At 41.9% G+C, this 27,127-nt stretch overlaps 1 protein-coding gene across 11 annotated transcripts in view; it reads right to left on the bottom strand.

The window, feature by feature from the left end:
• LOC137370017 (centrosome and spindle pole-associated protein 1) overlaps window positions 1-27,127 on the bottom strand; it is a 302,437-nt gene that overhangs the window by 148,217 nt on the left and 127,093 nt on the right. For all 11 annotated transcript variants that reach the window (XM_068031956.1, XM_068031948.1, XM_068031947.1 and 8 more), the window contains 5 exons: window positions 24,120-24,241; window positions 13,784-13,895; window positions 10,793-10,913; window positions 5,651-5,798; window positions 4,975-5,118 (listed from right to left, as the gene is read on the bottom strand). In XM_068031956.1, coding sequence (XP_067888057.1) covers window positions 4,975-5,118; window positions 5,651-5,798; window positions 10,793-10,913; window positions 13,784-13,895; window positions 24,120-24,241 — 647 coding nt within the window. The remainder of the gene's footprint in view (window positions 1-4,974; window positions 5,119-5,650; window positions 5,799-10,792; window positions 10,914-13,783; window positions 13,896-24,119; window positions 24,242-27,127) is intronic.

The raw sequence follows: 27,127 nt of genomic DNA, 5'->3' as shown, positions 1-27,127 counted from the left end.
GGGGAATTAGATGTTTGGAGTTTATTCTGAGGTACCAGATAAGGGGCAGCCAGCCTTGTCACATAGATGGATTTGCACTGAAAAAGTCCTTGCAGATGGGACTTTTAAGGCTAAAGCAAGGATAGTTCAAACATAGAAAATAGGAGCAGGAGAAGGCCATTCAGCTCCACCATTCATTATGATCATGGCTGATCATCCAACTCAGTAGCCTGTTCCCGCTTTCCTCCCATACCCTTTGATCCATTTAGACCCAAGAGCTATATTTAACTCCTTCTTGAAAACATACAATGTTTTGGCCTCAACTGCTTTCTGTGGTAGCAAATTCCACAGGCTCACCACACTCTGGGTGACGTAATTTCTCTTCATCTCAGTCCCGAAAGGTTTACCCCGTATCCTTAGACTATGACCCCTGGTTCTGGACTCCCCCACACTTGGGAACATCCTTCCTGCATCTACCCTGTCAAGTCCTGTTAGAATTTTATAGGTTTCTATGAGATCCCCCCTCACTCTTCTGAACTCCAGCAAATATAATCCTAATCGACTCAATCTCTCCTCATACGTTAGTCCTGCCATCCCAGGAATCAGTCTGGTAAACCTTCGCTGCACTCCCTCTATAGCAAGAACATCCTTCGTCAGCTAAGGAGACAAAAACTGCACACAATATTACAGATGTGGCCTCACCAAGGCCCTGTATAATTGCAGCAAGACATCCCTGCTCCTGTACTCGAATCCTCTCGCTATGAAGGCCAACATACCAGTTGCTAGGGGTTGTGAAGAGCGATCAGGTGATACAAATGTTCAAGTGCATTCTCCCACAGCTAGAAAAATAATCTTAAAAATCTTTTTGGCTCCTTTGGCCAAATATTCATGTGAGTGTAGGTTAATCAACATAAAAGCCACATTTTGGCAGGGCAATACTCGTCAGAGAGAAGTGTTTCTAAAACTGCCCAAAGAGGCAGTTGATGCACAAGGAAAACTATGGAAACCAAACAAATGTGTCTATGGAGGGGCGGGAGGTTTAAGGGGGATTTGAGGAAGAGCTTTTTTACCCAGAGGGTGGTGACGGTCTGGAATGCCCTGCCTGGAAGGGTGGTAGAGGCGGGTTGCCTCACATCCTTTAAAAAGTACCTGGATGAGCACTTGGCACGTCATAACATTCAGGGCTATGGGCCAAGTGCTGGCAAATGGGATTAGGTAGATAGGTCAGGTGTCTTTAATACATCGGTGCAGACTCGATGGGCCGAAGGGCCTCTTCTGCACTGTATTATTCTGTGATTCTATGGTCTGAATGATACTTCCAGGGTGTGGTATTTTCAGTGAGATCTGTTTTGCTGAAAATAGGTTGTGTTCAACTAGAAGCAAATCCTGCAAGGTTTTGTTATCATAAAGGGAAACTTTCAGGCATCTTCATGATGCATGTTGATGATTTCTTCTGGTGTGTCACTGTGGAATTTGAGAAATGTGTTATTAATAAGATTACAGTAGAATTTAAGATGGGGAGTCAGGCTTCTGGGTCTTTTAATAGATTGGTTTAGATATTAAACAGAGTAAGTCTGGAATAACATTAAATCAACAATCATATTTAGAGAGTGTTACTTCCATCCCAGTTAATTGTGCTAGGTCATCACAGAAAGATGATGTTATATCTAAAGAAGAGACAGAGCAATCGTGAAGTTTGTTTGGTTAATTGAACTGGCTGTGCGCTAAGACAAGTCCAGATGCTAGTTTTGATGTATCGGATTTAAGTACGACGATGAAAATACCCTAAAGAGGAGAATGTTTTAAGGGCAAATAAAACATTGAAAAAATTAAATCTGGATAAATGCATACTTAAGTTTCCACCCTTGGGTGACCCAAATAATATGTAACTAGTAATTTTTACTGATGCTTCATATGCAAATCTTCCTAATCTGTATTTGAGTGCAGCTGGTTTCATAATATTTCTGATGGGTGAAAATGGGAAATGTTTTCCTTTAGCTGCAGAAACACTGGCTCTTGTAGTGGCAGTGGATGTGCAGTTCTATTCATCAATTATTTTAATTGAGATTCCTTACAAACAGTGTACTGAAGATAGGATACCCAATGAATGTTATGTATGAAATTAGCTAGCAAGCTCTTTGTACATCAGTGAGCTGCTGAAGGACCAAGGCTAGGTTTTCCTCAACAAAAGCAAGAAATGCTGGATTCACTCAGCAGGTCTGGCAGCATCTGTGGAAAGAGAAGCAGAGTTAACGTTTCGGGTCAGTGACCCTTCTTTGGAACTGACAAATATTAGAAAAGTCACAGATTAGAAACAAGTGAGGTGGGGGTTGGGCAAGAGATAACAAAGGAGAAGGTGCAGATTGGACCAGGCCACATAGCTGAGCGTTCTGTACTCAGCAAAGGTCTCAGTTTTATCCCCTTACGCCCCCACCTCAATGATGGTCCAATCCAGCATTTCTTGTTTTTGTTTCAGATTTCCAGCATCTGCAGTATTTTGCTTTTATTTTAGGTTTTCCTCAATCCTGTTTAAGGGGCATTCTGAGCGTAAGGGCCAACATATACTCATTTGACTGCCAAGTGTGAGGCTTTATGTAGATGGCCACTCTTTCAAGGACGTAAACATCATCGCAAAGGCTTGTGACATCATGGTACTCATGTTTGTGACGGACTCCTATCTCTCCCCAAGTGTGCACAGTGCGAATGAAATTATTCTCTTCATTAATGGCCCCCAAGGCTCAGCATCTACATCCAGCTGAGCAGACCTTGGAACTTCCTGCGCCCTCAGACAGGAATTCTCCATGCTGTCCTGCTTCCAGTACCTGCTCTTGCTCACTTATGATGTGCGAGACACTGTGTAAGAACCTAACTACCTGTCTTGCCAGTCCCACTGACGTGTGCATGTAACCGAGCTGGTGGGCAGTCTGCATGAGTCCTGTGACGGGGCATCCTCAGAATGAGTGACCTCCTCTGAGGAGTCTTCATCCTCCTCCTGTGAGATGCTTGATAGGCCTGTGGGAGATGAAAGACATTTGTGGAGGGTCACTGAGAGATAGGGCTGACATTGGTAAGATAAAGGTGAGTGTCAATGATGAATGATCAGATGGGGATGTGACAAGGTGCCTAGACAGAAAGGAATGAGTGCATCTGCAAGCTGGGTTCTCCCACTGAGGGGTATATTTGCCTTGGAGGGAGTGCAGTGTAGCTTTACCAGAATAATGCCTGGCCTCCACGGGTTAAATTACGAGGAGAGTTACGCAAATTAGGGTTGTATCCCCTGGAATTTAGAAGGTTAAAGGGTGATATGATCGAAGTCTTCAAGATATTAAGAGAAACAGATAAAGTTCATAGAGAAAAACGGTTTCCGCTGGTTGGGAGCATAGTCTAAAAATTACAGCCAGACTTTTCAGGAGCAAAATTAGGAAACACTTCTACACGTAAAGGATTGTAGAGATTTGGAACTCTTCCGTGAGTGGCAGTTGATGCCACATCAATTATTAAATTTAAAACTGAGATTGGTAGATTTTTGTTAACCATAGGTATTAAGGGGTATGAGGCAAAAACAGCTTTATGGAAGCAGGTTGCAGATCAGCCATGATCTCATGAATGGCAGAACAAGCTTGAGGTCTCTCTTCAGGGGCTATGACTGTTCCTAAGTTGATATGAGGAATGATGTGCAGCAGTAGGCTTGAGAAGGTGGGGTGGCGGGGGGTTATATATACATCAGGATATACTTGAATGTGCCATACCACTCACCTTTGCTGACCTGATTAGGTCTTTAAATCTCTTCCGGCACTCTATCCAGGAGCAATTTCCAGCCATGTTGCCTTGTTCTCTGTCGCAAGCTTTCTCATCCCATCGGCAGGGAAGGAAATCTCCCTGTGGGCCCCAACAACCCGCAGCACAGCTCTAAGGAGGTATCAGTGAAGTGAATTGCTGCCTTCAACATTGAGAGTCCACTGCTGCAATTTCGAGCACTGTTGTAAAAACCTTGACAATCCTTCAACTTTCAACCTAGCAGGATCCCTTTAAATACTTCAGCTGAAATAGATTCATGCTGGTCATCACCACGGCTGCTCATGCTAATTGGGCAGGAAACCCCAAAGTCAGATGCTAATGCATTGGCCGAGTTAAAAATCCACTAACACGCGCACTGCTGAAACTCCCAGGCTCCCTGACTGCCAGCACGGCTAACGGGCAAAATCCAACCCCCTAGTATCAACACGATCAATGCCAAGATAGGATACATGGAGGTACTTCAGCTACAGAACAAAGTTCTTCTTTTTCTTGAATTAGGGCTTTGTGCGCTGTAAACCAGGATGACATCAGGTAAAATGGACAGTGGGCGGTGGTGACCATTGATATGCAAGACTTACCAAGGAAGTGGTACCGGAAGATACAATTTGGGCAGTGGTGCCTGGGAAGATGGCAGAGGTAGAGAAATTGAAACCTATTTTCTTTATCAGTATCAGTGAAAACAGTTCAAACATTTGGGCCAAGTGCTCAACACAGTTGGAACCTGACAAACTATTGTGCTTGATGAACAGGCGGCAAAGATGTGTGCCATATCAATCAGCAACAATGAACGGATAGAGCACTTTTTACAGTTCTGGAATCTGATCTTAAAGATATAGCAAAATAAAATAAGACCGACACAGATCAGAACAACTGTACAGAATAAGACTGACCAAGTTATAGGGGATGAGACCAAGCACAAATTAGAGCTAGACATTAGGAAAAACAATCACATTCACAGAAACCAATGTTCTTTGGATGCGGTTGGGGGCAGGAATGACAGGAACACCCTTTAAAGTAATGACATCAAAAAATCTGAAAAGTCTTCCTTTTATCACTACCCAAAGGCAATTGGTACCAACACAATATAATAGGGGTTGAGAATATCTGGGAATTAAAAAAGGAAAGCTTTATATAACACAGTGTGTGAATCTCTTACATTAGCATTCATTTTCAATATTCATCAGGACATGAAATTACCTTGGGTTTTCCCTTGAGGTGCATCAGTAGCTGGACTGGCTAAATTTAGATTAAGAGATTCCACAGCTCTGGAATCCTGATCTCCTTGATGAGGATAGTCCCTGTAGGCATCTTCATTCTGCTTATGCATTTTTTTCAGATCAGCTGCATGATAATATCAAATTTAAAATAAATACATTTCAGAATACAGTAAATAACAATCATGAATTATAAGTTAGCTTTGGACATTTAACTGGGAATCAACTAGTGATTTCCTTTTATTTCTTGAACCTGGGTTCAAATCCAGTCGAACCTGTGAGATACAAGTTTCCATTCAGTGACATACAAATTCACGCGTGCAGCCTTACCCTAATTTCTCATGGGTGTAAGCCTGCATAGTTGTACATAATTCAGCAAAAAATGCTAACTAATTTGGCAGTCTCATTCAAACTACAAGGATGATATTGCTGGAATTCGAAATTATGCAGTAAGTATTCTTCTGTTGAGATTAAGGCAAGTTATTGGATAAATTTACAGGTAACTTTATTCTGATTCTGATTTAAGCTAAACCCAACTTGAGACTGTTCAATGGTGGGGCATGTATATGAAATGGTCAAGTATACTAATTCCTCATAATTATATTCCTCAACTTAACTTGCACAAAATTGTACTGAGGAAAAAAACATAAAACTCGTACTTAGCAGATTTCCTTCTGAATCCCTGAGAGGTGCACCTCCTCCTCCTCTTCCCCATGGATTGTAAATTCTCATTTCTTGCTCAAGTTTTGCATCATATCTCTCCTTCTCTTGCTTTTCTTTTCTCTTCCTCTCTTCCCTTTCTTGCATCTATATAAAGACATCAAGCATTTAAGTATAACTGTCCAATCTCATTAAATAAAACCAGCTAAATACAGATTACAAACAGCGATAGCACATTATCAATGTTTTTTCGTAAGAGCAAATTTCACAAATACCTGAATCTTGTGTTGGTGCCTGCTATAAAGGAAACACTGCATATTATATAAACATACTACAAGCCAATAGCAAATTTAAGTCTGATACTGTCATAAAATGCTCAAGCTTCACTTTCAACAATATTCCAACCCAAATGTGTGGCTGCTTTACAGTACACTGTGAACCACACATAATAATTTTTAAAACAAATATTCAATGGTGTCAGCATGGAATTATTTTGCCAGTAGGGTACCTTTTACAATTCAGGCTTTCTCCTAATTCACCATTTATGCTCATAGCAGTTTCCAATAGCAGGCATACATCCCCTGCATACATTCTTATGTATGCTGTCAATGGGAACAGCATGGCACAGGATTAACAAGTGCCCTTTTACCAGAATATTTCACAAATGAAGGTTACATTTCTGTCTTTTTCCAGAAGGCAGAGAACAGCATGGTGTCATGCTCACACAGGAGCAAATATGAATATAAACTGATGAATTAACCTCCCAAAAATGGACACACTTTTGCGACAAGACAAAATGGAGTAAGAGGTCAATTGACCTCTCCTGTACTGTGAATATACATAGTGACTGCTGGAGACTGAATCCATCATCATGTCTGGACCAGCCTTGAAGAAAGTGCTAGAAATACTAATGGCTGCATTCAGTGTTAATGGCTACCTTTTTCAACCAGTTGGACTAACAATGACCTTTGCAGTCATAGAGGGCTGAATTTTATTCAGGCGCCCCCTCACAAACAGAGAGCATACACTGTTAACGGAGGGATGGTACACGGTACAGCCCTTCATGCCAGCACAGCTTTCCCTCTAGTAATACCAGATACCCTTGCTTTCAGAATGCAGAGTGATATTCCCCCCCATCCCTTTTAGAATGCAGATGGACCCCTGTGTATCCCCCCTCCCTCCTCCCTTTAAGAATGCAGAGTTAGACACCTGCATATCCCCCCTCCCTGCTCCCTTCCAGAATGCAGTTAGACCCCTGTGTATCTCCCCTCCATCCTCCCTTCCGGAATGCAGAGATAGACCCCTGTGTATCGCCCCTACCTCCTCCCTTCCATAATGCAGAGTGAGGACCCGCCGGCTTTTCAGATCATGAATGGGATGGCACATGACAGCCGCCCGTTCAATGAAAAATACAGCAGTGTCAGTGGAGAGGCGGTGGGCTGCATAATCAGCAAAGGTAAGTAATCATTACCATATGTTGATTGTGGTGCCGCCGCCGTGCGGTGGGGGACCGCACCAAGGTCCCGCCACCGCTGGTAATACGCAGTGGGCCCTTCTCGACGTCGCAGGCCAAGGCAGGCCTCTCCCCGCAACATTTTACCGGCCCCCGCGCCGCAGCCCATGGCGTCGAGGGGCCAGTAAAATTCAGCCCAGAGTGTCCAGACCCAAACTCAGGATAAAGGTGTGACCAAACACCTTTATCAAAGAACAAACAAAGAACAAAGAACAGTACAGCACAGGAACAGGCCATTTGGCCCTCCAAGCCTGCGCCAATCTTGATGCCTGCCTAAACTAAAACCTTCTGCACTTCCGGGGACCGTATCCCTCTATTCCCATCCTATTCATGTATTTGTCAAGATGCCTCTTAAACGTCGCTATCGTACCTGCTTCCACCACCTCCCCCGGCAGCAAGTTCCAGGCACTCACCACCCTCTGTGTAAAGAACTTGCCTCGCACATCCCCTCTAAACTTTGCCCCTCTCACTTTAAACCTACGTCCCCTAGTAACTGATTCTTCCACCCTGGGAAAAAGCTTCTGACTATCCACTCTGTCCATGCTGCTCATAACTTTGTAAACCTCTATCATGTCGCCCCTCCACCTCCGTCGTTCCAGTGAAAACAATCCGAGTTTATCCAACCTCTCCTCATAGCTAATGCCCTCCAGACCAGGCAACTTCCTGATAAACCTCTTCTGTACCCTCTCCAAAGCCTCCACATCCTTCTGGTAGTGTGGCGACCAGAATTGTACACAATATTCTAAGTGTAGCCTAATTAAAGTTCTGTACAGCTGCAGCATAACTTGCCAATTTTTATACTCTATGCCCCGACCGATGAAGGCAAGCATGCCGTATGCCTTCTTGACTACCTTATCCACCTGCGTTGCCACTTTCAGTGACCTGTAGACCTGTACGCCCAGATCTCTCTGCCTGTCAATACTCCTAAGGGTTCTGCCATTTACTGTATACTTCCCACCTGCATTAGATCTTCCAAAATGCATTACCTCACATTTGTCCGGATTAAACTCCATCTGCCATTTCTCCGCCCAAGTCTCCAACTGATCTATATCTTGCTGTATTCTCTGACAATCCTCATCACTATCTGCAACTCCACCAACCTTCGTGTCGTCCGCAAACTTACTAATCAGACCAGCTACATTTTCCTCCAGATCATTTATATATACTACAAACAGCAAAGGTCCCAGCACTGATCCCTGCGGAACACCACTAGTCACATTCCTCCATTCAGAAAAGCACCCTTCCACTGCTACCCTCTGTCTTCTATGATTAAGCCAGTTCTGTATCCATCTTGCCAGCTCGCCTCTGATCCCGTGTAACTTCACCTTTTGTACCAGTCTGCCATGAGGGACCCTGTCAAAGGCTTTACTGAAGTCCATATAGATAACATCCACTGCCCTTCCTTCATCAATCATCTTTGTCACTTCCTCAAAAAACTCAATCAAATTAGTGAGACACAACCTCCCCTTCACAAAACCATGCTGCCTCTCGCTAATAAGTTTGTTTGTTTCCAAATGGGAGTAAATCCTGTCCCGAAAAATCCTCTCTAATAATTTCCCTACCACTGACGTAAGGCTCACCGGCCTATAATTTCCAGGATTATCCTTGCTACCCTTCTTAAACAAAGGAACAACACTGGCTATTCTCCAGTCCTCTGGGACCTCACCTGTAGCCAATGAGGATGCAAAAGATTTCTGTTAAGGCACCAGCAATTTCTTCCCTTGCCTCCCTTAGTATTCTGGGGTAGATCCCATCAGGCCCTGGGAACTTATCTATCTTAATGCTTTGCAAGACACCCAACACCTCCTCCTTTTTGATAATGAGATGACTGAGACTATATGCACCCACTTCCCTCGGCTCATCATCCACCAAGTCCTTCTCTTTGGTGAATACTCATGCAAAGTACTCATTTAGTACCTCGCCCATTTCCTCTGGCTCCACACATAGATTCCCTTCTCTGTCCTTGAGCGGGCCAACCCATTCCCTAGTTACCCTCTTGCTCTTTATATATGTATAAAAAGCCTTGGGATTATCCTTAATCCTGTTTGCCAATGACTTTTCATGACCCCTTTTAGCCCTCCTGACTCCTTGCTTAAGTTCCTTCCTACTGTCTTTATATTCCTCAAGGGATTCGTCTGTTCCTAGCCTTGCAGCCCTTACGAATGCTTCCTTTTTCTTTTTGACTAGGCTCACAATATCCCGCGTTATCCAAGGTTCCCGAAACTTGCCAAACTTATCCTTCTTCCTCACAGGAACATGCTGGTCCTGGATTCTAATCAACTGACATTTGAAAGACTCCCACATGTCAGATGTTGATTTACCCTCAAACAGCCGTCCCCAACCTAAATTCTTCAGTTCCTGCCTAATATTGTTATAATTAGCCTTCCCCCAATTTCGCACCTTCACCCGAGGACTACTCTTATCCTTATCCACAAGTACCTTAAAACTTACGGAATTATGGTCACTGTTCCCGAAATGCTCCCCTACTGAAACTTCGACCACCTGGCCGAAGATGAGCAACATTCAAACATCATTGTCTAACAATGGCCACACATTCAGAGACATTGTATGAAACCACCCGGGTAGAGCAACTTTGGGCACCTCGCAGAAACCAAGCCTGATATTTTTTTTTTAAAAAGAGACATTTCCATGCAGAGCAGAGACAGAAAGATTTTTTCCATTTACATTTGTTTCCATCACATTGTTCTGGTGGACAAGTTCACTTTCACTCTTCTATCATGTTATTAGGTTACAAGTAACATTGGGTCACATAATCAGTCCATTCATGACAATGGGATTTTACTGGCTGAAACCCGGACCTATTTGTTGCCTCTATGCCTTGATTTCTCCAATGCTCTTGTCATTAATGTCACATGCATGCAAGAATCCAACTGATCCAAAATGCAACCACATATCCTGTTCTGCACGAAATCACTCACAACCCCCCACCCACCTCACTGACCTAAATTGGCTTCCGTTCTACTAATGTATAAAGTTGAAATAGCTACTTTCAAATTCCTCCATGGCCTCACTTTACCCTAGCATTGCAATCTCATCCAGCTTTACATCTACTCTGTACCCTATGGTCCTTCCACTTTGATGTTTCATTCATCCTACCCCACTCTCACTGCTTGGTGCTATAGCCTTCAGCCAACACACCCAAGCGCCCTAGAACTCCTTTGACAAATCTCCCCGCCCTGTTCTCTATACAGCTTAAAAAATTCTTCTCAAATCCCATATATCCAACCCAGTTTTGGGTCAATTCTCCCCATCCATGGTTCAGTGTCTGTCCCTCCTATTTAATTCCCCCTCTGTAAAATGATTGGGACTTGTTCTATATTAAAAGGTGCTATACAAATGTAAGGCATTGTTGCTGATGGAGTTGAGAATTATTTGGAACTGTTTCATCTTTAATTTACATTTCACAGGGTTGCAAATGAGTTTTTATTTTCATTGTAACATACTGTTTTTGGCTAGTAAGATAACATCTAAATAGAAATATTAGTGTCTTCTATCATATATCTTAATTTAAAGGAAAAAAATGTTTCCAACCAATCACATTTACTAAATTACAGAAAACTGGCAAAATAAATTAGCATAAATGGAAAAAACCTTAATGTAGTTTCACCTGTTTTTTCAGAGAGTCCTGGTAACTTTGTGCACTTTCTTTTGATAAAACTGTTTTTTGTTCTGGCAGGAATCCAGCACCTATGTTTGTGGCATTAGTGACATCATGTGCATTTGTTGTACTGCAAAACAAATGAAGACTTCATGTTGTGTTTGATTTTTAAATCCACAAACTTCTATGAAAATATCATAGGATAACAATTTGTCACTAACTCTAAGGTAATTTTCTCTTATTGTATATAGTTTCATTGGCTAAAGTAATTTCACAGGCCAAAGTAATATGTAATTCTTGTAGTTACTTACAATTTAGTGTAAGACTACAAGGAACGATTAATGATATGGTTCAATTAATTCTTTGAATGTAATTCAGGTTCCCTCAACTGAACCATTTGGCCATCATCCAACTGAAGGAAAACTAACTCGAAGAGCTTTCAATTTTTGCGTGAAACATGATTCAGATTTTTAACATATCAAAAGGAATTTAAGTAAGCTATTCAGAATTGGAATTAGAGTGCAAAACAAATAAGCATGACTTAAAATTAGAATCTTTTCATTTTATGGAGGAAAATATGAAGAATAAACCATTGCACAAGTAAATAAGAAACAACAAGGGCTAGATAGAGCCAGCTAGCCCGTTTGAGACATTCGTCTAACATGCAAATTGTCCCATCATCATATATATCTACATGAATACCTCTAAGTTTTCACCCCTATTGCCTTGCCTTTCAAATTATTCCAAACATTTATCTTCAGGTAAAGAAGTTCTTCTGAATATGCATTTAAATTTTTATTTCACAAATTTAAATTGATGCCTTCTGGTACTTGACTGTCTGAAGTTGAAGTAATATTCTGGGTTTATTGTCTATGTCGCATTTAGGGTTTTATGAATCTTGATGACACTCACCACCCATCACCTTCTTTCCAGCATGCAGAATTTAATGTAATCTAAAACCTCCTCATTGCTAAGCCTCTTTACACTTGGTATCAACTTTACTACTCTTCTGTTTAGAGCTAGATGAATACCTGGTTATCAGGACAGAGGATTATAAGGAATAGTAAAGATAGAGATTACGCTATGTTTAACATAATGATTCCTCAGTTGTCAAGGATAATTGATCTAGAAATATCTAATTGGGCCTTCTGATTTTCAGTGCTGATTTTGCCGATGTTTTGGTTGTTATTTCAATTCTTCATTAAGAAAACATAGTAAATACACTTTTACTCTTCTGTATTTGCTTACCAAGTTTTTAACAGTCAGATCCAATACTTATTACTACAAAGCACTATGGAAGCCAGTTTCCAAACAGACTTGCAAAATGGCTAGTGGAGTTCAATCTATGATGGTACCAGCTCCTTGTCCCACCATGGTAATTCAAAAATTATCTGCCATGCCTTATATCCTACATTCTAATAAGCCTCATTTGCCAGATGATAGTCAATCCAACTCCACAGATTGACAACCATTAATTCTATTGGAAATTGTGATCCTGTGGAGAATTTTCTTTTTTATTGTCGAGGAGGAAGCTTAAAGTTAATCTATGAAGAAAATCAGACAAATTACAAAATATTCAAATGCAAAGAATACTTGCTAGGTGTTATTTGAGCTGTTTTGAAAAGAGTTATTGGGAAGGGAATGGGGTGGAGTAAAATTGATTTAATCAAAAAACCAGAAAGGCTCTTAGAACAGGATGTAATGTGAGATATTTTTGCCATTTATTTTATTTATCTTCATCAAGTCAACAAGCAAGAATGAATTTTACTAGCCATTTTGAAAGTCTTAGTTTAAAAACTGGCTTCCTTAGTTTTTGTCAGCCATAGGTGACAAATAGTTGATCGGTCTGGGGAAAAAGCTTGGTATGCAGAATAAAGATCAATGCAGATGATGGAATCTATTCATTCCATCAATGCAAAACTCTATATTCTCCTCCTCTGATATGAGTCCTAGGTTTTCGCCTCCACTATTAAAGCATTCATCACAGTGGCTAAACAAGTTCTTCCTAACTATTGTCCTAAATCTTCCATCCACCAATTGTAACCCAAGTTATTTTTAAGCATGTTGACTTAACCTTAGTTTTGCCAGTTAATATCAGACACTTATAAAGAGGTCACCCCTCATCCATCTCCTTTCAAGAGTCCCAGTTTCTCTACTCTTCCTTTACTTTGGCACCAATACCTTTAGGGCAATGCTCCTCATACAAATGTGGCTGTCTCATCAGATTATCTGGATTTAAGATTGTGACAGGGTGGGATGTCCGTCAATGTCCATCTGCATCATCAAGGAACCAATTGGAGTACACAAAATAGCAAAAGACAGCATCAACAATCTAGGGACATAATAGAGATGATTGAGTTCATGTCAAACGATGCTACCCCAACGCTTCATGCTTTGGGTGTGAAAGCATACCCACTGCCATGCAGATGGAAATTTTCTCCATTCTACTAAGGGGAGATGAAGTGAAGCCCAAGGTTCACCAGTGATAAACTTTTGGTGGAATCTATTGATAAGGCAATTTGAACACAAAGATGAGCATTCCTAATGCTTTTACTTTCTTTATATCTTTTCCTGCAATATTTAGGGCAGCACCCCCCTTAAGCCAACTCTGGTGAGTGCAAGCTAGATTTAAAAAACTATGTTGATTGATCACAAAGAGAAAGAGAAGTCTCTATGGCACTGGTCATGATCATTATTTCGGTAACTTCTCTTTTCTATTGTCTCATTGTACTAGACATGATCTCTAAAATGGAGAAAGGGAGTAGTTAACCTGTTCTCAGAACTCTACCAATAATGCTCAGAAACAAGATTTGTGTGAAGGAGTTGGTTTTTGCGTAACATGGATGACATCAATAACACATGGCAAGCCACAAGTTACAAACCTACATAGGGCCTGTCACTCCAGGGCATATCACACAGGTTCCAATGCACTGCACCACCTGTTAAAGTTGCAGTTTAACTTATCAAAGACACAACAGATGATACAAAATAAAAACTTACGAAGCTTGGTCTAAGGAGGAAATTTGCGGATAGGCTTGCATTGATACGTTGGCCAGCCCACTGGGAGAATTGACCAAGGACATCGGTTGTACTCCCATGACTCCTGGGCCATCTATACAATAAAGTAAAAGCAATGTTTCAGTGCAGTATTTGGGATTAAAAGACCTGGATTCTACAGAACAACAAGTAATAGTTAGGCTGACTGGCCAGTAATTACTCGGTCTATCCCTTTATCCCTCTTTAAAGCACAGTATAAAGTTAGCAGTTCTCCAGTTTGCCAGCACCATGAATGTAGCCAGAGGGGATTGGAAAATGATGGTAAGAGCTTCTACTATTTCTTCCCTTGCTTCTCTTTGCAGTTTGGAGTACATTTTAGCTGAGCCTGGTGATTTATCCACTTTTAAAGATGCCAAACCACTCAACATTTCCTCTCTCTCTGTATTTACCCATCAAATGTTTCACACTCCTGCTCCTTAACTACAGTGTCTGCATCATGCCCTCTTTTGTGGAGACACACAAAAGTATTCATTAAGAACCATGTCCACACATGGCTCTCACCCTCCACACACAGGTTACACTAACAACACTCAAGAAGCTCGACACCATCCAAGACAAAGCAGCCCGCTTGATTGGCACCCCATCCACCACCTTCAACGTTCACTCCCTCCTCCACTAAAATAAGAAATAAAATTAAAACTTAAATAAACACTCACCAGCTACTCACCAATCAGCTCCTTCTATTGTGCTGATGTCACTTCATTTTATAGATAGGTTAACTTAAATGTTTTACTTAATTCTTACTATCTATATGTCTCAGATTTTAATTTAATGTAAAATTAAGAACGCTTTAATGACACTATCCTTATTTATTTAATTTTAACTTTATCCCTCTAGATCTGATTCAACACTGATCATAATGATGATAAATTTTATACATTGTATATTATATAATTCAAGTAAAAATGTATGTATTTTATCAAATTGGCTTACTTTCAGCTTTTATACTAATTAATTGATCGAGACTACTTTACAGATTGATTAAACTGGTTCTGTATCACATTAAATTTTTTCTGAACACCTCCCTTTTTGGTCTCTAACAGACCTAACTCTGATGTATTTATAAAATATCTTTGGCCTTTCCATAATTTTATTTGCCAATTTTTTTCATACCCTCTCCTTGCTTTCCTAATTTCCTTTTTATTTAATGTCACTTTCCATACTTCCCTTAGCTTTCAGCAGTATTGAGCTTTCAGTTTCTGACACATGCTTCCTTGATTTGCCTTATCCTACACTGCATACGCTCAACTCCCATCTAAACCTTTTGCCAATGATTTTAAATTCACGACTTCTTGTTATTGTCCCACCTATCAGAGGGAATAGTGTTTCCCTATCCACTTCATCAAAACCAGCCATCTTGAACACCTCTACAACAGGGTTGTCCAACCTTTTCGTGTGGGAAGGGGCACATTACAATTTTTGTCTTACATAGGGGGCGAGTGAGACAATTTCGGAAAGATAAAGGCATTAAAAATTTATCTTACTATTAATCAAAGCAACAACAAATGTGCATTTTTGTGAAGAAGCTTTAAATGAAAAGATTAATTTATTGACTTACTTTCTCATCACTGTGTCACTCAGAGGAGTGTCTGCAGAGACTCATCGACAGGATTGCGGCTGCCTGCAACGAATTTGGCCTAAACATCAGCCTCAAGAAAACGAACATCATGGGACAGGACATCAGAAATGCTCCATCCATCAATATCGGCGACCACGCTCTGGAAGTGGTTCAAGAGTTCACCTAACTAGGCTCAACTATCATCAGTAATCTGTCTGTCGATGCGGAAATCAACAAGCGCATGGGAAAAGCGTCTGCTGCTATGTCCAGACTGGCCAAGAGGGTGTGGGAAAATGGCGCACTGACACGGAACACAGAAGTCCGAGTGTTTCAAGCCTGTGTCCTCAGTACCTTGTTCTACGGCAGCGAAGCCTGGACAACGTATGACAGCCAAGAGCGACGTCCCAACTCATTCCATCTTCGCTGCCTCTGGCGAATCCTTAGCATCAGGTGGCAGGACCGTATCTCCAACGCAGAAGTCCTCGAGGCGGCCACCAGCTTGTACACACTACTGAGTCAGCAGCGCTTGAGATGGTTTGGCCATGTGAGCCGCATGGAAGATGGCAGGATCCCCAAAGACGCATTGTACAGCGAGCTCGCCACTGGTATCAGACCCACTGGCCGTCCATGTCTCTGCTTTGAAGACGTCTGCAAACGCGACATGAAGTCCTGTGACATTGACCACAAGTCGTGGGCGACAGTTGACAGTGATCGCCAGAGCTGGCGGACAGCCATAAAGGCAGGGCTAAAGAGTGGCGAGTCGAAGAGATATAGCAGTTGGCAGGAAAAGAGACAGAAGTGCAAGGAGAGAGCCAACTGTGTAACAGCCCCGACAACCAATTTTATCTGCAGCGCCTGTGGAAGAGTCTGTCACTCTAGAATTGGCCTTTATAGCCACTCCAGGCACTGCTGCACAAACCACTGACCACCTCTAGGCACTTACCCATTGTCTCTCGAGATAAGGAAGCCAAAGAACAGACTGTGTTGGACACTGATTTAGTGAAATACCTAGCATTATTTTGCTTGCACAAGTAGTCAATGTTTGCCTGTACACTTGTTGTAGCAGAGTATTCTGGATAGATATCCATCAGTCACGAATGATCTTGATCACTCCCTCTCTCTGTTGTCCTGTGTTCCCCCCTCTCTGTGTTGTTACCCCCTTTCTGTGTTGTTAGCCTCTCTCTCTGTCCCCCCGTCTCTTCTCTCTCCCTGTCCCAGCTTTCTCCCCTCTCTCTCTCTGCCCCTCCTGTGACTCTCCCCATCCCCCGCTCTCTCTCCCTGTCCCCTCCTCCCTCTCTCTCTCTCCTCCTCCCTCTCCCTCTTTGCCCTCCTCTCTCTCTGACAGCTGCAAGGAGCAGGAGCGCTCAGCACAGCAGTTTTGTGGTTGATTAGTTTTTTTAAAATCGCACTGTCAGTTTCACAGCTGACAGGCGCTGACATCGGGAAATGTGGTTTCTGAACTTCGGACAATTTCGGGGATTTTTGGCAGCCTTTTAAAAAAAAGTCAGAACCAGTCTTTTTCAATTTTTATCAACGACCCAGACTCGGGTGTAGGGAACAACATTATAAAGTTTGCAGATTAACTTGATAATGTAGTAGATAATGATGACAATAATTGTAAACTTCAGGATGACAGGATAGTCAAATGGGCAGAAGCATGGTAGATGGAGTTCAATGTGGAAAAGTGTGAAGTGATGTACTTTGGAAGGACTAATGGGGGAAGACAGTGGGTTGGATTTTACCAGCCCCACTGATGTCGGGGGTCATGGCAGGGGGGGGGCCGGAAAATACCTCCGGGAGAGGCCCGCCACGGGCCTTGACGACAGGAAGGCCCCGGCCCATATTGCTGGCGGCAATGAGGCCTCGTGGTGGGCCCCCCCACCCCCGCCACTCGGCGATGGAAGCCTAATTAAAATATTTTAATACTTTAATTTATTTAAATAAAGGAATAAATACGTACCTCGTCGCGACGGCCATCCCGCTGTGATATTCCGGCCAGTTGCCGGAACTCCAGCGCCTTCAGAGATTCGAGGCGGAACACTGGTTGGGATGGCTGAGCAGTTAATCTTTCAGGGCAGCAGGGGGGGGTTTGGGGAGGAGGAGGAGGAACGGGGAAAACTCAAACGATTGGTGGAGGGGATGGTGAGAAGGGTTGAAGGTTAAAGGTTTTAAAACTTTGCAGGGGCGGGGGTGAAGACCAGGATCGGGAGGTTAGTTTTTTTGGGGGGGAGAAGACAATTAATAAATTGATTAGTCATTGGGGAGGTGGGAGAGGGGATTGAAACTTTGAATAAATTTTTAACTTTAATTTTCTCTCCCCTATAACTTTAAAAATGTAAATGATTCAGAAGGGCCAAAAGCCCTTTAAAAATGGCACTGCTGCCGCCAGAGACGAAGTACCCACCCTCTCTACGTAATTGGGGGCGGGCCAACAGCCCCGGCCATGTAAATGAGCTGCAGTGCCAAATATCGCGGCGGCTCTGCGGAACACTTTTCGCGCGTGCGCCAGCGACGAACTGGAAAAATTCAGCTTGGTATATTATAAATGTAATTATTTTGAGAACTGTAGATGAACAGAGACCTTGGCATTCATATACACATTCTTAAAGGTGATAGGGCAAGTTGATAAGGTAGTTTAAAAACATACAGGTTACGTGGGTTAAGTAGTGCACTGAATATAAAAATAAAGAAATCATTTTAGAACTTAATAAATCACCTCAGCTGGAGTATTGTGGCCAATTCTGGGCACCATATTTCAGGAAAGATGTAAAGGCCTTAGAAAGGGTACAGAGGAGGCTTACCAGAATGTTACCAGAGAAGAGGGTCTTCGCTATAAGGAGAAGTTCTTCAGTAAGGGAAAGACAGAGAAACTGGGGCTATTGAAAGGAGATGGAACAGAGAGGTTAAGAGGCGACTTCGTAGAGCAGGGTTGTCCAACAACAGGCCCACAGACCAGGATCCAGCCTGCCAAAGATTTCCATCCGACCCGCGGATGTATTTCAGAGATGAGAAATTTTCCATTGTCGTCTTCTTCCAGACCGGCTTTTTCAAAAAACATTGCGCTGTCGCTTTCACAGCTGACCCAAAACTGACTCTTGGAGAACACTACTACAAACCACCTCCCAGTCTGAAAACATCCATCCACCATCGCCGCCCTCTGCTTCCTGTCACTGAGCCAATTCCATAACAATGCTGCCACTTTCCCCTTAATTCCATAGGCTTCCATCTCAACAAGCCACCTGTGTGGCACACTGTTGAATGCCTTCCAAATGTCCACTTATACGACATCTACTGCACTACCTTGATCAACCTTCTCTGTTATCTCAGAGAATTCAATCAAATTAGTCAGACATAATTTGCCTTTAGCAAATCCTTGCTGGCTTTCCTCTATTAACCCTGATAATGGCTTCCAGTAAACCCTCCCACCCGCCCACCACTGACATTAGGCTGCCTGGCCGGTAGTTTCCTGGTTTATCCCTCTCCCCTTTCTTGAAAAGTGGTAAAACATTAGCAACCTTCCAGTCCACTTGCACTAATTCTGTATCCAAATGAGGATTGAAAGATTTTGGCCAATGTCTCTGCTATTTCCACCTTGCTTCTTTCAGCAACCTAGATGCATTCCATCCAGTGTGTGACTTACACACATCTAAAAGAATAGCACTACAAAAGTAGGTATCAGCTATGGCTCAGTTGGTAGCACTCTCACCTCTGAGTCAGAAGGTTCTAGGTTCAAGACCCACTCCAGGACTTGAGCACAATAATCTAGATGGACACTCCAGTGCAGTACTGAGCGAGTGCTGTGCTGTCAGAGCTGCTGTTAAACCGGCCTGCCCTCTCAGGTGGACATAAAAGATCCCATGACAATATTTTAAAAGAGAGCAGGGAAGTTATTCCCAGTGTTCTGGCCAATAGTTGTATGTCAATCAACATCACAAAGATCAGATTATCTGGTCATTATCACATTGCTGGTTGTGGGAGTTTGTGCGTGTAAATTTGGTGCTGTGCTTCCTATATTACAACAGTGGAAAGACTTCAATGGCTGTAAAGCACTTTGGGACATCCTGTGGACGTGAAAGGCGCTATATAAATACAAGCAAGAAATGCTGGAAATACTCAGCAGGCCTGGCAGCATCTGTGGAGAGAGAAGCAGAGTTAACGTTTCAGGTCAGTGACCCTTCTTCAGATGCTGCCAGACCTGCTGAGTATTTCCAGCATTTCATGTTTTTATTTCAGATTTCCAGCATCCACAGTATTTTGCTTTTATATAAATACAAGCCTTGCTTTTTCTTTTCCCTGTAACCTACACATCATTTGCTTCCTTTGTGAACACAGATGCAAAGTGCTCATTTAATACTTCAGCCATGTCCTCTGCCTCTGCATGAAGATTTCTCTTTTGGTCCTCAATAGATCCAACTTTTTCCCAAGCTAATCTCTTACACTTTATTTTTAAAATGCTTTAGGGTTCAATTTAATGTTGTATGCTAGTCTTTTCTTGGAACTTCTCTGTCTCCCATATTAACTTTCTCAATTCTCTCCTGTACTATCCATAATTTTCCTGGTTAAAAACTGAATCTTGCTCTTGGCATTTGTCCTAAGACTTGTTTGTTTTATTTTAACTTTTATTTCCTTTGTCATACAGAACACATTAGCTTTGGATGTTCTATTTTTTCCCTTCAGAGGAATATGCCTAGTTTGCACCTGATCTATCTCTTTCCTGAATGCCTTCCATTGATTGCTGCATTACTGCTTTACCCTGCAATCACCTTTCCCGAGTTATCTATGCTAGGCCCCATTTTAAATCACTGAAATTAGCTCTTCCCCAGTTGAGCATTTTTACCTTGGGTATTTTCTGGTCTCTTTCCATAATTACTCTGGACCAAATGATGTTGTAGCCACTGTTAGCCAGATGATCCTTGTCTAACATACTATACTTGCCCTAATTAATTTCTTGGAATTGGATTCAACACTGCTCCCTTTCCTAGTTAGATTGGAGACAGAGAAATTTCTCCTGCACATTTGGCATAAATTCCTATCCTTCCTCACCTTCGGCACTATGTTTTTCCCATTCTGTATTAGAATAATCAAAGTCTTCTAATATTATTATTCCATTTTTGTTACACAGTTTTGAAATTTACCAAAAAATTTGCTCATGTATCTCCTTCATGCTGATTGGAGCTCTATTTAAAAAAGCACCTGGCAATGCAGCAGCTCCCCTCTCTTTCTTAATTCAAGCCAAACAGATTCAGTCCTAGAACAATCTAGTATATCCTTTCTACTTAGAACTGTAACATCCTTAATCAATACTTCCACACCCACCCCCTTCCTTTTTAATCTTCTCTATCATAGAATCATAGAATGGTTACAGCACAGGAGGCAGCCATTCAGCCCATCCTGTTCGTGCTGGCTCTCTGCAAGAGCAACTCAGCTAGTCCCACTCCTCTGCCTTTTCCTCGTGGCCCTGCAATTTATTTCTCTTCAGCTGCTTATCCAATTCCCTTTCGAAAGCCACAATTGAATCTGCCTCCACCACACTTGCAGGCAATGAATTCCAGATCCTAACCACTTGCTGTGGAAGAATGTTTTTCCTGATGTCACTGTTGGTTCTTTTGCTATTCACCTTATATCGGTGTCCTCTGGTTCTCGACCCTTCCGTCAATGGGAACATTTTCATTCTATCTACTCTGTCCAGGCCCAACCATGATTTTGAACACCTCAATCAAATCTCCTCTCAACTTTCTCTTCTCTGAGGAGAACACCACCAGCTCAGATCTTTCCTGAATACTTGGTAACCAGGAATATTAAGAATCCATTCCTGGTATTATTTGAGCCATGTCTCTGTTAACGCAACTGCATCATAATTCCATGTGGCAACTTGTACCTATTGCTCACCAGCCTTATTAGTTACATTACAGACACTGACCTACCGTTTAACACCTCCTTCGTCATTTCTGCTATTTTCCTTAATCTGGTCCCTAATAATATGAAGTAACAGTATAGATCAAGGGTAATGAAGCCACAAGCAAGTTAGGTTTAAGGCCTCTTTCACCCAAGGGGCAGTGTTCTGGTCCTAAATGTCCGATTACAGTCTGCTAATTTATATATGAATAAATGGGAACGAATCTTAACGAAAATTTACACATTAAAATGCAAATATTTAATCACTCACCATCTCATTCAAATTCTTCCCTGACATAGTCATAAATTAATTTATTTTTCAATTTAGCTAAAAGGTTGTGGGTTTATAACCTAAATAGGAATGATCACTTTTCCAGATTAGATCTGCTGAATGCTGAAGAACTGCTGAATATTAGAAAAAGGTGTCTTGTAATTTCATCATCTTTTTACAGAAGCACTGTGAAGCAAACATTAAAATTATGTAGAGTTGCATTTTGATGAAAAAGCCATCCTGAAATATTTTTAAAACCCACTATGGCCAGGACCAAATGAATTGCCTCAACCCTTAAGCATTGCTCTAAGCATATGAACAGTCATGCAAATAATCCCCCACAAGCACCACCACATGGTTAAAATGTCCAATAGATTCACAAAATATGTGTCTGTTTCAGCTTATAGTCACGTTTCTGAAATATATTCCAGTATTTGATTTGCCTTGTTATCAACACCTTCGCATTGACTGAAAGCTACCAGTGGATGATAATTAATCACACCAAATTAGCTTCCTGCTTTGAAGTAGACAAGCTTCCATTCTCCCAGTTCCACAAATTAACCAATTACAAAACAATTGCTGTTTCCAGTTCCAAAATATGTTATTCAATATTAATTTGGATTAAACGCCACCTGTCATTCAAAAAAGTCCAGTATGAAAAGTCCAGTACAGGGAGTTTCTGATACTTAATTAATGATCTTTTCCAAATAAACTATTAATACCAAGTACTCCCCCATTTAAAGTGGAAAAAGAAAAATTATATTTAGAAAAACCTTGTATGACAGCTTTTTAAAAATGTCCTTATTTTGACTGCGACCACTTTACTGCAGGATTGCTTTATGAAATCAGAGGCAGAGAACAACCTCATGGGCAATAGACTGGCTCCAATCTACTCCAATGCTGGCCATAACGTCAGCCTGCTCTGACAGCCAATAAAGAACAGTCTGACCCCAGGGAAAAAATACTAAGAGTAGAAAGGTTACCCAAAGTTAATTGGCTCCAAATTGTCTCTTGGATCACAAAAATGGTTACAGCACTAATACAGATAATAGAGCAGCTTTTGTGATGGCAAAGTAGCCTAGCAGTGAGGAAACTCCAAACTAAGTAATCCATTATTTATTATATATTAAAATTAGAGTGGGTCACAACATTTCATTTCAAAATGCATTGAAATCTCCTATGTCAGGTTCTGTCTACAGCAAAATCCATTAAAAAAGTGCCTGTATTACCCATTAGTGGCACTGTGATAGACTTTACATGTTAAATATGGCATGTAATGATAGGTTGAAAAGCAAGAGCTGTGAACATAATCTGGTCCTTAAGTTTTCATGCAATTCTGCATCTTGATCTTAGTATGGCTTTGCACAAATATTTTTGTCCCAATGGAAAATCCCTCTTATTCCCTTTGAATACAGCATCAGTTGAACCCCACTTCCTTTCCAAGTACTGTGCCGCATTTTAGAACTTATCATGGTGCTTTTTTGCTTAAGTAATCTGCAAACTACCCAGCCTATAAAAACTGAGCATAACTCACTGACAAGTATAGCAAGGCCTCACAGAACAAAAGAAGAGCTAACTCTTCCCCCAGCCCATCATCGAAAAGGAAATCTAGGTTTTCAGTTGGAAGTGAAAGCTTAATTGAAGTCCCCAGCCCTGCTGAGATAATATTCCGGGCCGAGCGGACAAGAAGGTAACTTACCAGAACAACACACCCTCCTTCAAGAGGTTAACTGCCAGTCCCCACCAAACCTCCCCATCGGTCATGACAGCAAGATTCGTTGCCACCGCTTCCCAGGCCCCGTGCCACTGCTTCACTCTGCCCTTCCTTCCTCCTCCTCTCCCTCTACCTGAAGGGGTGGTGGAGGCAGGAACCCTTACAACATTTAAATATTTAGATGAGCACTTGAAACACCATAGCATACAAGGCTACGGGCCAAGAGCTGGAAAATGGGATTAGAATAGATAGGTGCTTGATGGCTGGCACAGACACGATGGGCCGAAGGGCCTGTTTCTGTGCTGTATAACTCTGTGACTCTACCTGGGTCCAATCATATCCCAACCTCCAACTAGTGTTAGGAGATAGACTCTTGTTTATAAAATATAACTCAGTATAATGTTATCACAAGTTATGACCCTACAGCTAATGGATCAATTAACAATTCTTCCTCAGATATTCCAAGACTAGCATCTAACACCAAAGGAATACTAAGATTCAAGTACCATTATGAAGGAATTCACTAGATTTGGAAATATTTTTGAGTGATATCAATGCAACATTATGTCCTACAGGAACGGGTACAGTTCTTAAACTGGATTTTGTTTTAATTATCCAGAAAACATTTTTCCAGTTTTACCTTCTTTATAGATACCACAATTACATTTATATAAAATTCAAGCATAAGAGTTCACTTTCCATTATATGCATCACAACTGTATGTAAACATGTGTAACAACTAATTGATGCTGTCGCATTAGATTTCTATAAAACACCCAATCAGAAAGAAAATCTACACCCTTTAGTTTAGTTTGCTTATCAAATATAACAGTATACTCACAGTATGCCAAGTTTGGATCCAAAGGATTCCTAGCACCATAAAAATAATAAGCATTATCATAAGGTGTTTGGTAATGTTCTGTCAGCACAGGTGGTGGAGGAGGGGGAGGAATTGCTGCAATCCTACAAAGACAAAATCATCTGCATCAAATTCTTCCTGGTAAAGACCTTGAGATTTATTTAATTAGAATTATACTAATTTTAATTGGCTCTTTAAGATGTACTAGCTTTTATGCACAACTTCTCTAACTTTGTTTTTAACGGACTAACAGCAAAATAACACCACGCATTGCAATTTCCCACTTAAAATACAAAATTTAAGAAGCAAGTTAAAATATATTGCTATTTACTGTGCCTTTGCAAAACTCTCAACCCTAGTTTACCAATGCAACCATGACTAAGCTTCAAAACTGCACTATAGTTCAAATTATCTATTGTGACATTGATATCACATTATTGCGCAAAGTAGGAGCTCATGGTGTAGGGGGTAAATATTAGCATGGATAGAAGATTGGCTGATTGGCAGAAAACAGAGAGTATGCATAAATGGGTCCTTTTCTGATTGGCAGGATGTGACGAGTGGAGTCCTGCAGGGGTCTGTGCTGGGGCCTCAACGTTTTACAATTTATAGCAATGACTTAGATGAGGGGAGCGATTGCATGGTAGTTAAATTTGCAGATGACACAAAGATAGGTAGGAAGGTATGCTGTGAAGAGGACATAAGGAGGTTGCAGACTGACATAGATAGGTTCAGTGAGTGGGCAAAAATCTGGCAGATGGAGTATAATCTGTGAAAATGTGAAGTTGTACACTTTGGCAAAAAGAATTAAAAAAGCAGAATATTACTTAAATGGAGAGTCACCGCAGAATTCCGAGGTGTAGAGGGATCTAGGTGTTCTAGTGCATGAGTCACAAAATGTTAGTATGCAGGTACAGTAAGTCATAAAGAAAGCTAATAGAATGCTAATAATAAAATGGAAAACCAATTAGAACATAGAACATAGAACAGTACAGCACAGTACAGGCCCTTCGGCCCACGATGTTGTGCCGAACCTTTAACCTACTCTAAGATCAAACTACCTACATACCCTTCATTCTACTATCATCCATGTACCTATCCAAGAGTCGTTTAAATGTCCCTAATGTATCTGCTTCGACAACCACCGCTGGCAGTGCATTCCACGCACCCACTACTCTCTGTGTAAAGAACCTACCTCTGACATATCCCCGAAACCTTCCTCCAATCACCTTAAAATTATGCCCCCTGGTGATAGCCCTTTCCGCCCTGGGAAAAAGTCTCTGACTATCCACTCTATCTATGCCTCTCATCATCTTGTACCCCTCTATCAAGTCACCTCTCATCCTTCTTCGTTCCAATGAGAAAAGCCCGAGCTCCCTCAACCTTTCTTCGTGAGACATGCCCTCCAGTCCAGGCAGCATCCTGGTAAATCTCCTCTGCACCCTCTCTAAAGCTTCCACATCCTTCCTATAATGAGGCAACCAGAACTGAACACAATATTCCAAGTGTGGTCTAACCAGGGCTTTATAGAGCTGCAGCATAATCTCACGGCTCTTAAACTCAATTCCCCTGTTAATGAAAGCCAACACACCATACGCTTTCTTAACAACCCTATCAACTTGGGTGGCAACTTTGAGCGATCAATGTACATGGACCCCAAGATCCCTCTGTTCCTCGACACTACCGAGAATCCTGTCTTTCAGCCTGTATTCTGCATTCAAATTCAACCTTCCAAAATGAATCACTTCACACTTTTCCAGGTTGAACTCCATCTGCCACTTCTCAGCCCAGCTCTGCATCCTGTCAATGTCCCGTTGCAACCTACAACAGCCTTCCACACTATCCACAACTCCAGCAACCTTAGTGTCATCGGCAAACTTGCTAACCCAGCCTTCCACTTCCTCATCCAAGTCATTTATAAAAATCACAAAGAGCAGAGGTCTCAGAACAGATCCCTGCGGAACACCACTGGTCACCGAGCTCCAGGCTGAATACTTTCCATCTACTACCACCCTCTGTCTTCTATGGGCCAGCCAATTCTGTATCCAGACAGCCAACTTTCCCTGTATCCCATGCCTCCTTACTTTCTGAATGAGCCTACCATGGGGAACCTTATCAAACGCCTTGCTAAAATCCATATACACCACATCCACTGCTCTTCCTTCATCAATGTGTTTTGTCACATCTTCAAAGAATTCAATAAGGCTTGTGAGGCATGACCTGCCCCTCACAAAGCCATGCTGTCTCTAATCAAACTATGCTTTTCCAAATAATCATAAATCCTGTCTCTCAGAATCCTCTCCAATAGTTTGCCCACTACTGACGTAAGACGGACTGGTCTATAATTCCCAGGGTTATCCCTATTCCCTTTCTTGAACAAGGGCTTGCAGGTTGGTAGGTAAATTGGCCATTATAAATTGCCCCTAGTATAGGTAGGTGGTAGGGGAATATAGGGACAGGTGAGGATGTGGTAGGAATATGGGATTAGTGTAGGATTAGTATAAATGGGTGGTTAATGGTCGGCACAGACTCGGTGGGCTGAAGGGCCTGTTTCAGTGCTGTATCTCTAAATCAAAAAAAATCAAAGGGAATAACATTTGCCACCCTCCAATCATCTGGTACTACTCCAGTGGACAGTGAGGACGCAAATATCATCGCCAAAGGCGCGGCAATCTCTTCCCTCACTTCCCGTAATATCCTTGGGTATATCCCGTCTGGCCCCGGGGACTTATCTGTCCTCATGTCTTTCAAAATTTCCAGCACATCCTCCTTCTTAACATCAACCTGTTCGAGCATATCAGCCTGTTTCACCCTGTCCTCACAAACGACCAGGCCCCTCTCACTAGTGAATACTGAAGCAAAGTATTCATTTAGGACCTCCCATACCTCCTCCGACTCCAGGCACAAGTTCCCTCCACTATCCCTGATCGGCCCTACCCTCACTCTGGCCATCCTCTTGTTCCTCACATAAGCCTTGGTATTTTCCTTAA

This window comes from Heterodontus francisci, chromosome 5, assembly GCF_036365525.1.
Source record: "Heterodontus francisci isolate sHetFra1 chromosome 5, sHetFra1.hap1, whole genome shotgun sequence".
Taxonomy (NCBI): domain Eukaryota; kingdom Metazoa; phylum Chordata; class Chondrichthyes; order Heterodontiformes; family Heterodontidae; genus Heterodontus; species Heterodontus francisci.
Note: the sequence above shows the minus strand (reverse complement) of the source record. Positions and strands in the feature narration are given on the sequence as shown.